Raw genomic sequence first — 16,403 nt, 5'->3', positions numbered from 1 at the left:
TTGTATTAGATAATGGCGGTCTGAGATTTAGGAATAGTTTGTAGAGGGTGTCATAGCTTTTATTAGACTAATTGTATAGAACTGAGACAGAGGGGAAAGAGCTTTTAAGCATGCAAGCCCCATACAAGAAAAGATTAATTTTTTAAATTATTGCTATTGAGTCCTATTAGTCCAGTAAAATCATTACTTCTCTTTCTGTGACTGGACTCTGATGCAGTTAGTTATTAGTGAACTTGGATTTTCTTTCCATGCACCAATGTATGTAGGTTAATTTAAAAAGGGGTGCTTACTAGTTCAGTGCACATTATTTTTTAGAAGTTCCTAAGTATTCCTTTCTTACAGGGAAGGGATATGTTTCAAATAAGTAAATTTGTTAAAGGAGATGACTACTGAAAAAATTCCTTCCGAAAAGGAAAGCAGTAATGCATTCAGAATGTGGGATTATGGCAAGATCTGTGCTTCTTGTCTTAGCTCCTGGGACTTTGTGTTAGAAGGAAGAGGTTTATAGTGCCTTTTTTTTTTTTTTTTTTCATTCATCATACACTGTAAAACCACATTACAAGGCCAAGAGCAATTTTTTGCTCTCTTTTTAGTCTAGGATAACCTTGAGGAGTTTGTTTTAAGCAGAGTTTTTGTGTGTTTTTTGTGTCACCTTTTCTTCCAGTATAGTTATTGTTGGGAATGTCTACTGATTTTTTTTTTTTTTTTGTAATAATATTTCACTGCATAATTTATCTTGGAAAACTTACTGTAAATGTAGAATATTCCAATAGTGATTAAATGTACATCAGTTTCGCTTGTCTTGAGAACAATAAAGTTGTAGAACTCTATCCCGCTTTTATTTTAGTATTTTTGGAAAATAATTTACTTGCCTGACATTTTTCTCCAGGTTTACCTAAAATATAGCAGTGTGTATATCTCTTTCAAGTGAAATAAATTAAATCATGAGTATTTACTCAACAGATACTTGCCTTGGTAAAGTCAGTGAACTGTGAAACTGACAGAAGCTTTGAAGCAAATATATATGTAGAAAGAAAAAAGCCACAAACCAGCAGTACAGACTTTCCCAATGGAGACTGTAAACTTTGTATTTTCTTACTGTGAACTGCTGCTGCTTTTTACATCAAAATTGACCTAGTAGAAGTTGACTGGTTGCCATCTTGTGTGATTTTAGAATAGGAGAACCATAGCTTGAATTCTCATCAGTCTCAGGAGAATAGTTAGTGAGGATCAATGTGTAGGCATGTGTGCCTTTGTCTTTCATTAACTATCTGGTACTGCAAATAAAATATCAGATACACTTTAGCTGAGTAGGCTTTGAAGGCATGACTTGCAGTGGAGCAGCTCATAAGTTTCGATATTCCAGTACTGCATTAGAGTACTTGCCCTCATTATCAAACATGAAAAGTAGCCATATTGAAGGTATGGATATCATTGTTTTCAAGCTTACATCCAGTTATCTCTTGCCCAAAAAGTTGAACAAGAGTCCACATATTTTGGATGAGTTTCTCTTTATAGAATTCTGTGTTATAGGGGTTGTATTTTGTTAGTCATATTTAGTTCTGGGCAAAGTTGCTTATAAGAAGAAAAGAAATTACTCATTTTTTAGAGAGTTTGCAAGGTTTTCTTTTGTTTAGAAAGAGTGAAGTGAGCGAGGGTGTCATTCTGTGCTATCACCAAAAAAGCCATTTTTGAAGTCATTGAAAACTCCTTTCAAAGTGGAAAATGAACTTGTAGAAAAAGTATTGCTTCCATTGCCAGCCATAAACAGCCGTAGCTGTAATGCCATCCTGGTAGCACAATAACTTAAATAATAGCTGAGCTAGGAGAGCACTAATGTGTTTTGTTGGGCAGTTGGTATGATTGCAACAGGAAGGATGCTTTTTGATGCACAGGTGATTTTTAGATCACTCAGTCTCTAAAGCTGGATCTTTTGTGAGCTTCTGGACTATTGCATAAAAGTTCAGAGCCAATAATCAAAATAGGGTTTTTTTCCTGTATATTTAACAATGATACTTCACTTGGACTTTGCTATGATGACCATAGTGGGAGAAATACAGCAAAGTGGTGTACCTGTATACATATGAACTCAAGATGTAAGATTATTTTTAAAAATAATATAAATATGTTAATTGGTATTTTTAAAAAACTCATGCATTGTTATTTGAAAGTAAAGGAGTGTTTAGCAGGAGGAAAAATAATAGAGGTGTAAAATAGTTATAACCATCTCGGTCAACACCTATAGACTAGGATGGCTACATAAGGTACAGAAATTTAATGTATGTTCTTTTGGTTAAGAGGTTCACTTACTGCTTAGTAGAAGTGAGGACTTCTGCTACAAGTTTTAACCTAGGGGAAGATTCAAGGAAAAGATCCAGTGTTTATGTTGTAAACAGCTTTGTTCAAATAACCTGCTATGCAAAAATATCCTGGGCTTCATTAAAGCTGTATGGAATTAGTGAGATTTTCCTAGACATTTTTGTGGAATCAGGGAAAAATCTGTCTTTAAATTAAGTACTTCCCATCAAGTGTTCTGTTTTCCATGGTGCTTATGTTGGGGAGAGCTGTTAGGAATGACACACATCAGTTCCTATAGCTGTCTGCCCAAGGCTGTCTGCTTGGAGGAGTAAAGCATTTTCCTGCAAGACATTGCTTTGGCATCTCAATCTCAGTAACTGGTTCTGGTACTGGTAGCATAAGTCTCTTATTGCTGCTGATGTAACTCTTCATGAAATGTTCTTCTTCCTTTAGCAGCATTAGCTGTCTCTTACTATTACTGGATTTTTCAGCTGCAAAGAGAGGAATGAATGGATCTGTCCTTCCAAAGAACACAATCAGGAAGTGCAACATGGATGGCTTCTGTAAAATTTGCCTGTTTCTTTCCAATATGTTTGTATTAGTGATATAATCACTATATATATATATAGAACTATATATATAGAACTGGTTCCCTAATAAAAGACTTAACTTTCTGCAAATAAAAAGCAGAAATTTTCAAGAAAATGTAAACTAGGTAAGGTGGTTGGGGTTAAACTTAAATAGTTAGAATTGATGTGTTATTCACAGTGCAGTGATGAAAGGCTAGAATAAGTTGACTGCTGTATGTAAGAATTAATTTGCCAAACAGGCACAGTGGTCATTTGTGAACGTGCAGCATTGCAAGGTTAAAACAGAAGCTCTCCATCTCATGTCACATATATGCCAAATGAAAAATGCTGCTGCTGGTTTTTAAACAGTTATGCAACCTATGCCAGCAAAAGTGGCACTGTTTTGGGGCAGTTCTCAGCTCTTAGTTTGCTGAAAGTCCTCTTTTTGAAAAGGACTCAGGCTTCTGGTCTGTATGTTGTCTTTTGTGGTTTTTCTCTGTAAGTTTTGTGTTTAAAAAGAAAAAGTTTGGTTTAGGCAAGTGGAGAGGAGTAAATAAATATTTTCATATGTCTTCTGTAATTTTTTAAACTTTTTTGTTAGAAAAGCTTTTTTGAAAGTAAAGAACCAGTATGGCTCTATTGGCTGTAGACGTTACTGAATACTAAGGTAAACAGAACTTGAATATTTCTATCGTTATTTTAAAATCTGGAAAAACATCTCATAGATTCCTCTCTGACAGGTCACTATTTTTCCAGACAATCTGTTTTCTTTCAGCTGTAATAGGTAGAAATTAGTTCAAATAAAACTGTTAGTACAGAAAATCTGCTGATTGGACCCCTTCAATCACCTGAAGTGACTGGTTCTCAGAAGGAGGAGAACAAATCAAATGCTTTCAGTGTGTTAGGACTGTTGAATGATTTTTATTGCTGCTTCACAAGAGTTCTTCCAAAGATGCAGCATATTTATCCCTTTCTGGTTAGTGTTCCTTTCTGTGTGTGAAGGTACAGAGTCAGTGAGTAAACTGGTATGGGTGTAAGTGTAGAATAAGTGTAATTCTCATAGAATCACAGAATATGCTGAGTTGGAAGGGGCCCAGCAGCATCATCGAGTCCCCCTCCTGGCCCTGTGTAGGACACCCCAAGAATCACATCACGTGTAAGTTCTGGTCAGAACTCTGGGCTGATTTCTGTAGGAGATGCAATGAAGTAGCTGAATTCTGCTCAACCTAGAGAAGAGTCAGGGAGTTATTTTATGTACTAATCATCAAATTAGTATGAAATTGAGATATTAAAGAAAAATCAGTTGTATATTGTCTTCTAATACAAAATCCAAGCTAGTAGAAGTTAGACTGAAAGCAATCAAAAGTGGTGGTGCTTTGGTTGCTCTCTGCAGAAGGTGGTGGAGGCAACCCATTGCCAAAAGATCATCTGAATGTGATAAATCTTAAGGGGTTTTATGGGAACCAGAAGAGCTCATGGAAGAGAAATACCTTACTAGAATAATCCACTGAACATCAGGTAGTTGGAGAGTGGAAGAGCACTAAAGGGAAAGTATTGCTATGTTTCCTGACATTTTATATTCTCCTGTTGTTACTGTTACAGAGAGGATAACAAGGTTTCATTTAGTACAGTACAACTGTTTTCTATTTCAAAAGAATGTAAAAGCCAGAAATCTGTGTTTGGTTTATATGCTGGATGAATTGCACGAGACTCTCAAAAAACCCCAAGAAAACAAAGAAACCACTAAGACTCAATATAGATGTATTTTTTTAATTTAGTCCATTGAAACAAGCAAGATCAAAATTGTAAATAGGAATTTGGAAGAGTAATTATAGTTTTTTACTTGATTTTTCTTTATTCCTTGCATTCTGTTATTCTTTATTTTAGACTGCTGTTATCGTAGAAACACTGCTTGCTGCTAAATGCAATGTTTAAAATTCCCTAAGATTGTCAAGGATAAGCTACAAATATGGACTATCAGGCAAGCCCTGGAGATTTAGTTAATCTGACCTAGATGTTCTTTTGATGATTGAGACCTGCAGTATGTGAAAACACTTCTCAATTTCAAAATGAAACACAAGGATATCTGTTGTATAACTCAGCTGTCCTTGTAGTGACAGACACATCAATCATTTCTGAACAGGAAAGGATTTACTATAAAAAGTTTGTAGCTTTCGAGCTGTTGAGTTCATTGGCATTCGGATCAGCAGTGATATTGGAAGTTGTAAGTGAATTCAGCATTTGAATTTTACCATGTCCTAAAGAGGATTAGCTACAAATGCAGGCAACATACTTCTTTCTTTTTCATTTTCAAGAGCCTGTTGTGTATCAAGAGCCTGTTGTGTAAGATGTTAATTCTTGACTTAGTTTTCAGCATATTTTATGTGAAACTGCTTGGTAGCTTTTACAAAAGCACTGAACAGTACCTATAAATATAAATAACTGAGGAGGGGAAAAAACCTAAACAAACAAGTAATTGGAAAAAAAGCACGTACCTGGAAAGCTGTGCTCATATATACCACTTTGAATATGTGGGAAGACACATTTTTTCTGTAACCTTCTGGGCTGAGACTGTTCTAACAGTACAGCTAAACACCCAGAGATGCTCCATGTTGAGGAGCTATGGGATTAGCATCCTGTTTTTAGCAAACCCTTGCATTGACTTCATAGAATGGTTGGGTAATTGGTAGGATTATGTGGCCCAACATTTACTGTGCAGAATGCTGTTTGCTATATATTTAGCAAAATTTTAGACTTTTCACTGAAATTTTGCATGCTGGTTCTCTGGTGTATGCTGAATTATTTCAGAAAGAGGCAAGGGTAGTAATCCTGCACTTGGAGACCATGGGAAAAGGAAATAATCTCTGTTTAAAAGAGAGAAGGTAAATTCACATTTCCAATAGTAGTTGTTTCCACTGTTTTGCAACTGAAACTTAATATTTCTCGCAGCATTTTGTTCAAACTGCCTCTTTTGTGCAAAGTGGCATTCAACTTTTTAACTTGCACGTCACATTTAAACTGTAGAGATTTCTTCCAATATTAAAACCTAAAAGCCTTCAAGAGTCAAAACACGTGTTTCTCTGTAGGGGTGAACAGACATTTCCTTGGAATTACTTTAAGCTTAATGTGAATCTGGACATTTGAAATAAAAAACAGAGTTCACTCTGTAAATTATATTTGTGCTAAGACAAGGTAGTATAAAGCCCATAAATCCAGGTATCTATGGGAGGGAAAGCCAAGAGGTAAAAATTATGGATGCTTTGCACACATTTTGCTGTAACCTTTTTATAAATATGTTAGACATGAGTAGGTAGAATGTATGATGTATCTCTAAAAAAAATTGACTTTTCCTGTCTTTTAGAATTTACTTAAGTTGAGGGGCTGCTGTTTTGATTGTGGCATATGTTGCTGGGAAGGCACAATGTGGTTTTCTACACCAGATAGAGTTTCAAGGATTGAAACCTTTCCTTTGAGTGTGTGTAGCTACCATGTAGCTGCAGTCTGCTTGAAACAACAAAGGAATGAGTGAGCAAAGGCTCACAACCTGGAAAAGTCAGTAACACAAAGAACTGTGGCATGCTGACAATTACACATCAGTTCCTCTGTGTATGCACACATAAGGGTAAGCTTTGAGTGTCTTAGCTTTAAGAGTAAATCTAGAGCCTTCTGTTCTGGAGTAGGAATTGCCCTGCAGTTCCTAGAACTGGTATCTGTACAGTATATGGGCATCACCAAATGGTGATGGTGCAGTTCAGAAACATGGTTCTCTAGCTGCTAGGTTGCAGTGGTGCTGAAAGCAAATATTTCATGGTGAAGACAGTTTAGAAATATTTGGTGTAATTCTTTACCAGGAGTAATACAAAGGATTACTTTAGGTAGGAGCAATAATACCCTATTAATGTGATGATAGAAGTTATTCAGTGTTTCAGTTCATCTGAAATGTATTTTAAATGAACTCTCTCAGCAGTGTTCAGCCAAAAAGGAGACTGTCTTGAATAAGATGACTGCAGTTTTTATGTTGCATAAATGCAGCTTAACTACAAGCTCACAAATAATCATGTTTTCATTTAGATTTCAAAAAACAAACAATAGCTATGAAGTTTCTTTATGAATACCTGTATTATGTTTATTTTCCCTTAGATTGTTCTATGTGCCATAATGTATTTCTTGTGGAAATATTTTACAGACTCCTGGCTTGAGAGCACACTCTGGAAGATTGAAGTGGTTTGCACAAAAGTGTATATTAAATAAACAGGTATGACTTGTATGATGTGTTCTATGGAACTGTCATTTTATTCCAAGAAAAATTGTTTTGAAGTATTTTCTCACTTGATTTTTATGTTTGTGGAAGGACGTATGACAGGCTGGTGAGGTGAACTTAATGCTGGTGTATACTTAAATACTCTTTTAGCTGAATGCACACAGCATGTATGGACACATATATAGAAAAATAATTGTTTGGCTGAGGTATAACTGAGCTCTTCCTTCTTTTTGAAGATGGAAACTTTGGAACAGTTGGTGGAATCAACTCGAAATCTGTTTGAATGCGATAGAGATGAGATGTACTACCACCTGCTCCAAATGTGTGGTAAGTGAGCACAAGATCTTATCCATGTTTCTGATCTGGTTTCCTTTGTGGTTGGAGATGGGACATAACCCTGGAGAGAAGCTGTGTCTTGATACACAATTAGTCTGGCTAGCATTTCTGAGGCATCTTGTGGGGAAGGAGACGGCTTGGTTTGGTTTTTGCATCTGCAGGCCTGAACGCTTAGTTAGTATTGTGTGTGTGTGTTTGGCTTTCAATGTGCTTAGAGAAGAAATCCTGTTCATCTATTGTCTTCATAACTGGTAAAAATTGAGGGTCTCCTGTAATTGGATCTGGTTCTTCAAGGTGCATATATTTTTAAAATTTACTTACTTTTCCCAAGCCACAACCTAAGTTTTGCATCGCTTGTAGTCATGAAACAGTTTTGAAAACTGAAACTTCCTTTTGTATGCTGCAGACTTAATGGAGGATGTGTTTATGAGGTTTTCATTCCTCTTTTTGTGTTTTTTAAGTCTATGTTGGTTTTGTTATTCAGTGTATTTTACTGTATTAAAAAGGATTACAATTTTTGAGATTTGTTTTAAAGTACTGAAAAAATACATTGTTCAGATTGGATATGGAGCACTATTGGGTATGGAGCACTATACAGTAAATTGGGACATAAAGCATTGTAGAGATTTCTGTGTACTTCAGTAAAGTATGTACGTATATCTGTATATTATTGAGCTGTTACAGGTGTTTGATATGTCTGGAAAACTTGCTTTTGAATTTTGAGTAATTTTAGGCTGTTCTCTATGTATGTTTTTGGTTGGGTAGGATTGTTGATGCAGACCTCTTCCCTACTGCATTTAGCTACAGCAGGAGGACATGAGTACTTGCCCAAAAAAAATGCAGCCAGAGACCCCATGAGAATTTTGCTGATTTTCATTCCCTGAAGCCTTGGAAAGCTTCAAAAAAAACCAGTGTTACCTAAGTCTGGCTTTACACATACTGGTTCACCATCAAAACTCAAATAGGCCTGAAAATCAGTCTTGTCTCAATAGGGAGAGAACCTTCCTATTTCTCCACTCATCCTGTTCACCTCTGGCAGTGACTAAGTCTGACAGTGTGCCTGTTAGGAAGAGAATCTAAGAAGATACAATTCATCAAATTCTGTCATGCAAAATCTTCAGTCTTCTTTCAAAAGACAGAACCAATTCCATCTATTCAAAGAAGTGGAAAAACATTTGTGGGTTTCTGTCACCATGAAAGACAAAAGCCGTGCATAATCCTGCTTTCAACCATTTTAGATTACCTATCAAAGCTGCCCCATGCACAACTACAGCAGGACTGTCATTGTGTACCAAAACTATAACTTCGGATCTATTTTAAGCATATAAAGAAAACCCTACCATCTAGTCCAGGCAGTAATCAAAAATGCTGAAAACAAGGATTTGATTATCACAGAATAATTTATACTGGAGAAAACCTCAGGAGTTTTCCTGAAGTTAAGATAGCGCCAAAGTCAGATCACATCAAAGCCTGTTTAGCTAAGGTTTGGGTGCCTTCAGCAGTGAAGATCAGAGAGCCTTTCTGAACAGCCTGATGCAGGATTTGATCATTCTCCAGTATTGCTGTAGCTGTCAAATGTCACCTTCTGCCCTTTGCTGTGCACTTGTGAGGAGAGACCGACTCCTGAAGAGTCGGTGAAAAATTTACAAGATTTGCATGTAATAGCGGGAGAGCAAAACCTGATTTGAATGAAGGCAGTTTATGAGAAGGATGGTCCTGCTTTAAAGAGCTCATTTTTACCAGCGTGTAAATCAGTAGTGACTGAGAGTCATCAAGGCTTCACAACTGGTGACTGCAAAGCTAGAAAATGTAAAGGCAACAGGAAAGCACATGCTGTAGGTAGTTAGGTGGTAGTTAAGCATTTTCTTACATGAAGTCCAGGTTTCTGTTTATTTGCAGTTATGTACAGTGATGCATATATAAATTTAAATGAACAGTCTAGAACAATAGAACTGATGAGCTGGGATGATCACTTCTGCACCAATTTTGAGCTGATTTCTCATTTATCTGAAAATCCATACAATCCTTGGGGGGTTTTTCTGGCATCCTCTAGGTATTAAAATAGTTTAAAACTTCAAACTGATGATTGTATGAAGCAGAAGTACATGATTAATCAATTTACATTATTAATTGATGGATTATTTTCCAAAGGCATGATTTTGAATTACCTTAGATAGGCATGCATATTCTAAATGTGCTTTTATCTGAAGATTTTAATCTTGTTTCAGACAGCAACAAGGACTGGGGAAAGGCTGAAGCTATTTGGACTAAAATTCAAGAAGAAAATATTGTTCCTCGTGAGAAGACTCTAATTTTACTTGCTGATATATTTGAGAAAAATGGTCAGGTTGTTCCATTTGAGATACCTAAGGTAAGTGGAGTTTAACTTCCCTAGTTAACAACACTTAGGGATATATTTCTTCTTATTAAAAAAACTAACAGCTATCATTACAGTAATTGAAATGTTTGCTTCTTTTAAAGGATAGGCCTGAAGATAGCAGCAGTGCTTCTATTGGGGAAGAACTGAAAATACAGACGCTTTGCAAGAAAAATAAAGCAAAAGGTAAACTGAAATCCACTGTGGAATTTTCCCCTGCCATGTTAATTTTAAGGTTTCAATTAACTGCAGAGCTCTTCTGTGCAAACTTCCCAGTCTCTGCTAAAAACAGAATTAATTTCTGCATGGACCTTTGCCTTCGTATATAGAAGAGCAGAGTATATTTCAGTGCCATTCCTTTGATTTGGTCTGTGATTAATCATTGGAAATCCATTGCTATCCATCTCATCCCAAAGCAGAGTGACAGTAGAAGAAATAGCTTTACTGGGCCTTGCAAAATGGGGAGGAAATCACAGAATCCCTGAATGCCTCAGTTTGGAAAGGTGGATGATCTGGTCCAGCCTTTTTGCTCAGGCAGTCTCATCCTTGAGCACATGGAACAGGATCCTTGAATATCTCCAGTGATGAGACTCCAACACCTCTCTGGGAATCTGTTCCAGTGTTCAGTCACCAGCACAAGTCATATTTAGGGGAAACCTCCTGTGCATCAGTTTCTGCCCATTGCCTCTTGTCCTATTGCTCTGCCCCACCGAGAAGAGCCTTGGTCCCAATTAATTTATTTCTAGTATTTAACAAGTGCAGAGCATTTGAATGTTCTGGAAATACGTATTTTCTTCGTTTATACTATAGTAAATAAATAGGCACCTTACTTGAAAGCGGTATAGAAAATAGAATTCAGTAGGTTTAAAAATTATATTTGCTGAATGAGGAAGATTTATAAATGCAAGACACCTAGTAATTTTCTTCTCTAAGTGTAATCAGTATATATTATGGGTTGGACACAGATTTTTAAGCTCTGAGTTTTTAACAGAAGAATGTATCAGTCATTCAGACATTTAACTTACATTGTTAGTGAAATTACCATCTAGAGTTACTCAGTCTAAATATTCCGTTTATTTAGATTAGTAGTCCGAAGTTGAGTCTGGACATTCTGCATACTGGGAGTGCAGTATCATGTTATGTGTATGAAATTAAGAATCATGTATTGTGGCAGACATCATGTTTTCAGGAAATTCTTCATGCTAGTAACTGTTGGTATCATAAAAAGATGAGAGATGAAGAAATGTTGTCATTGAAAATCAGATGAAATCAAGGGAATTGATTACTAGGAAAGAGTCCTGTGCCTTTGGTATCATAAATGATCAAGTGAAGAGCAGGAGGAAACGAAATAGCTGCCTTAGACTTGACAGGGAGACTAGTTTAAAACAAAAATATAAAATAATACTTCTGTGATGACTTTAGATATTGAACTTAGCAATAAATCACTTCTGCATATTTTTTTATTTAAAGGTGCAATATTTGAGAGAAGGTGGTCAAGAGCTATTAGAAATGAAGGGGAAAAAATGTTCCAACTATGTTGGAAAACAATTTGTCTTGGAAAACTGTTCTCTTGGCCTTAGAAAAAACCTAAAAAAACTGAGTTGTTGCTTTTTTTATATAACAGTATCATGTAATTTTGGCGTGAATGTAATGGGGCAGCTTTCTGATGGGAAAAAGATTAACTCAATCTAGTTATGTAACTATTCAGTGAACTTTCCAAGTCTGACACGTTTTGATAATCTGTTCTCCAAAGTGCTTGATTTATGCAAAGTCATATTTTCATCTTTGTCTTGATTCCTCAGTGTGAGAACTTGACTCTAGGGGATCGTGTAACACATATCCCAAACAGTCACAATTACTGAAACAGATTTGACTGTCTTGAGAACTGAGACTTTCTTGGCAAGTTGTCACTTTTCTAACAAATCTTTCTGCTTGAAATAGCTGGTATAGCTCAATATGATTTTGAAACCAAGAAATTTCTCTTTTGAATGCTAATATATTTTAATAACTTCAGATGCCTTCTGAAGAAGTAATAAGCTGATAATTCCTGATCAAGAGTATGTCTTAATTCAGGATTGATCTAGGTATACTTCAAACATGCTTCTTGCAGAGATGCAAAATGAAGTGAGGAAAAAAATCTGAACATGATGATCACAGGACTGACATACACAACAAAATTGATAGAAATATTTTTAATTCTCATTGAAGCAGTCATTACAGAAAAACCTGAAAATTCAATACATTTCCTTGTAGAAGGAGATCTTACATGTTATGGACTGTGATAATTGTTAGTAACATATGCCTGACATCTTGACCACTAGGGGCCAGGTCCATTTCTGTACCCAACTGATTAAAGTAATATTTAAACACAGGGTGAAATCCTAGTTCAGTCTGAAGACAGCAGAGCCTTTGCAGGAAAACATAACGAAATTTTGTCATTAAAAAGAATTCAAACAGACATTTATGAGCAGAAAGGCCAAACCTATCACCAGTCAGCTACATTTTTGTAAATCATTAGTTGCATTTGTAGCAGGTTATATCAGTCAGAGGGGTATTGTTTTTGTTGAATATGGTTGCTGGTTTACTGGTACCTCAGATTTCAGAGCAGTGGAAAGAAAAATGTCTTCCCACTGAATTTAAACTTGAACACTATGAATCCAGTGATCTGCATCTGAGCAGGCAAGAGATTTCACATTGCTGCAGGCCAAACTAACTTCAGACCTCTAAGTAAAAGTGGTGGAGGATTTCAGGACCTTTCTTATGTGGTCCTATTGTTGTTCCATTGCTCTTTTGCTTGACAGTGCAATCACTCTTGTAATGTCAGACTCGAAGCTAATTTAATTTTTACTGAAATGCTGTTGCCCTTTATTTCTCTTCATATATATATTTAACAATATTTCAAGCATACAGAGTAGATTATGAATGGCTGTGGTAATTCTAATTATTAACTTGGTGTAGGAGTCTGTGTGATGTAAATAATAAATTTTATGCATAACCATTTCTTTGCCTGCAGTTCAGGAGATTTTTGTGTATGCTTGTTGGCTAAAGAAGTTAAGATGCACACTGAAAGGCATACCAACAGTTTTGATTAAAATTCCATAACACGCTGTACTAAGAGCAATTAGTATAATGCTTCTTATGACATTTTGATTCAAATGAGTTGTCTCCATCTTTACTTTCAAAGTAGAAGAAAAAAGCTTAATGCTTATCTGTGAAATTTGTGGTGATACTCCAACTATTTCTGATAAGTTTTAAAGGTTATTGTGGCTGTGATTTGAACTAGCAAAGGAATTACTTCATGAGTCATTAAAAGAAACGTGCAATCACTGTTTAGATGTAAAAGATCATTTGTGGCTCTTAACACAGCTTTCTAGCATATGTTACAGCGTGGATGGCAGTTCTAGCTGCATGTTTATAGCTGCATAATCTTGTTTCAGAAAAATAAATGACTGAAAACTGTGCTTATCATTTTTTCCCCCTTTTTGGTAACATCTTTTCATACACTGACAGTTATTGTGAATGCATGAAATAAAACTGTTAATCAGTCAACAAATGCAGTGTAGTTTACTTGCTAAATATCTGTATATTTGTAAATTGTATGTTTTGTATAAATCTTGTCGTAGCCAAATAATCTGATCTCCCCATATTGGAATCGCCTCCTATATTATTTGTTAAATGCTGTTGTGATCATGCACCAGACACTGTAACTGCATACCCCAGAATTAGGTGTTGCTTTAAAAATCCTGAGTCTTCCCCTTCTAACCAGCTGTGTTGATATTGAAGCAACAGCCACATATAAAGGAAGAGCAGTAGCAAACTTTTTCTCCTGTAGAAGTGTGTGTTGATTGTTTGTATACAGGCAGTTCTGAGCAAGCTGTGATCTGCAGCTCTGGGCTTAAAGATGTAAGCAAAGGATACATAAATTTAAGATGGACCTTTTTCAGTGAACAGGTGATTTCTTTCTTTGATCCATGTTCTTGCAGTATGACATTTTCTTTTGGCTTTTTTACTCTTTTTTTAGAGGCCTACAATATTTTCAGGAGAATGCAGAAGGATGAGTCTCATTCCCGTTGCTGTGACATCCTTGTAAAAGCGTTGTTAACACAGGATTGTCTTGAAGAAGCCCTTGATGTGAAACGCATGTAAGGCTTTTCTTTGTTTGGGGCACTTTTATTGCCTTAGAGAGAGGGCTTAAATAATTTCTGGATCATTTTCAGGTGAGTCCTTATCTTTTAATGGGAAAACAGGTCATGACTAGTGATTAGGAGCTGTGGTAAAAAATACACCGGTGTTTCATAGGGCAATATGCCACATTTTTAAAAAGGTACTAGAGTGACAGTGTCTATTGCTAATAACTCATTTCAAATAACAATCTGAACAAATGTACTTGGCATCAGAGTTGAAAGTCTATCCTTCTGGCAGTCTGCCTTTTCCTCTTTAGAGCAATATCCAAACAGACAAGATTCCTTCACTTAGCTGCCTGTGAGCCTTCCCCTGAATGCCTGTCCCTGCTGCTGTCTTACCCTGCCCACACTCCCTGGCAGCTGGCTGCCTGCCAAATGCAAAATGGTACGTTTGACTGTGATGCCAGTGGCTAAGAGATGACCATAAACCTTAGATCCAACTCTTACACTTCTGAAATAAATCCAACCTGCTGTCACAAGTTATTAGAAGGAAAGGAATCGAATTAACCTTTAGTGAGTTGTATGATACAGCCCTTGCTTTAATGATTGCCTGTAACGTGTGTTCTGGTCAGGTTATAGGCTTTAAAGTGTTCTGACTTGTCAGTGTAGAGTTCAGAAGAACAAGAATTTAGGTTTAAGGGTTTTAAGTCTTTCAATTTCTTCAACTAAAGCAAGACTGGTGGTGGTCATCAAGTGTGCTCACTGAACAAATACAGTGGATTTGAAAATGCCTGTAAGTGAATTACCTAATGTGTAGAATACTGTAAAAAGTTTTTAGAGCCAAATTAGTTTCTGATCTCCAGGAACAGTCTAGTGTAAGATGATATTGATTATTTTAATGTTTTCTTTGTAAGTGTTTAGATTGGAGAAATGTCTTTCATTGAAAAAGTGTTGGAGTTCTGCTTTCAGAAGAACAAATAGTCCTTTTGCAAATAGCTCTGAGCAACTGGGCTTTATGATAAATAATGTTTGTGCCTGCAGGATATATAGCTTATATTAGAGAAAACTAAATCAGTTTATCAAATTGATCACCCTGTAATGCAAGTAACTGATAAATCTTTGCCAATAGAAGATGGAGGGGAAATGTGTTAGGGAGTACAAAGAACATTGATAAAATTTAGGTAGTTTGTTTCAGAGAAAATACTCAAGTATCTAAAAATGTATTGGAACCTTCTTCAGGGAAGAAGCTTGAAACATTGTACTGAAGATTTTGTACATGGATTCACTGCTTTCCTTCTCTACAGCTCAAACAGTTGTAAGGAAGATGCACAAAGTAGTGCATAATTCCAGCAGTAATTTGCAAAATTACTGGAAAAGAAGTGGAAAAGAAGAAAGAAGGTGGTGGTTTGTTCCTAGTATTTCATGGATTCAGATTCATCACTTTAGATAAGTGTTTAGATAAGTGTAGTACATAAATTCAAAATTCAGGGGAAAAAATCATTTGAAAGACTGAAAAGGTCAGAGATGTGTTAAGCCTCTGAAGTTTGAGATGTTTAGGAGTAAAGTAACAGGATTTTATGAGAGATTTTCTTCTTGGTTGCTGGTCAAAGCCAACTATGATCTAACCCTGGTGCTTTTCACAACTCTCCTACTCCATCTTGTAGCTTAGAAATGCCAAATAATGACAATCTGAGAAGCTTCTGACAGCTTACTGTTGCATCAAGACAGAAAATGCTTCATATTGGTCGTGTTCATGGCATATCTGTGTGGCTTTTCTTCTAGTAACAAAGTTATGCTTATATTGAGCATTTTTAAAAGCTTTTAAGTTCTAAGTAATTCACTGAAATAGAGAAAGTGATGGTGTGCGTGCCTGTGATTGAGGATTAACAGATCTGTACAGCACACATTTCTGGATGCTACAGGATTTTTCCAGCTTCATACTAAAAAGAGATTACTCTTACAAAGCCTAAATGTGTGGTCATCTGAAACTTGTGCAGCTCCTAATATTTTCATAAAATACAGGAAAGCTCCCTTAATTTAGATACAAATTACTCATTTTACTGTTTGAAGCCAAATTTGAAAGGTAAATAATACGTAGATAGTCTTACTGTGCACATTAGCATAGGCAACAAAATAACTACTTTTTAAATAATTTTAAAACATCCAATAACTTCAAAATATCCCTCTGTTACCTGAACTGAAAAACTTCCATGAGAAAGTGATGTGGGAGAAGTAAATAGCACTCCTACACTGCCTTTGAAAGAAACAAACACCAGGCATCCCAGAACATTACTGATCTCTTGGTCAACCCAAGTGTAGTTGATTTCACATTCTAGAACTGTTTTCAGGAATATTTACTGCATTTAGTCCAAGAAGTTTTAAATAGAAATTTAGGAGTATTGGAATGATGGATTAGTTCTGTAATAGTAGCTAACATC

At 36.0% G+C, this 16,403-nt stretch overlaps 1 protein-coding gene across 1 annotated transcript in view; it reads left to right on the top strand.

Annotated features, from left to right (window-relative positions):
- Positions 1–16,403, top strand: part of LRPPRC (leucine rich pentatricopeptide repeat containing) — an 87,117-nt gene that overhangs the window by 54,438 nt on the left and 16,276 nt on the right. The window contains exons 26-30 of the mRNA XM_074537174.1: positions 7,054–7,122; positions 7,365–7,455; positions 9,693–9,835; positions 9,946–10,027; positions 13,863–13,983. Coding sequence (XP_074393275.1) covers positions 7,054–7,122; positions 7,365–7,455; positions 9,693–9,835; positions 9,946–10,027; positions 13,863–13,983 — 506 coding nt within the window. The remainder of the gene's footprint in view (positions 1–7,053; positions 7,123–7,364; positions 7,456–9,692; positions 9,836–9,945; positions 10,028–13,862; positions 13,984–16,403) is intronic.

This window comes from Zonotrichia albicollis, chromosome 3 (genome assembly GCF_047830755.1).
Source record: "Zonotrichia albicollis isolate bZonAlb1 chromosome 3, bZonAlb1.hap1, whole genome shotgun sequence".
Lineage (NCBI taxonomy): Eukaryota > Metazoa > Chordata > Aves > Passeriformes > Passerellidae > Zonotrichia > Zonotrichia albicollis.
Note: the sequence above shows the minus strand (reverse complement) of the source record. Positions and strands in the feature narration are given on the sequence as shown.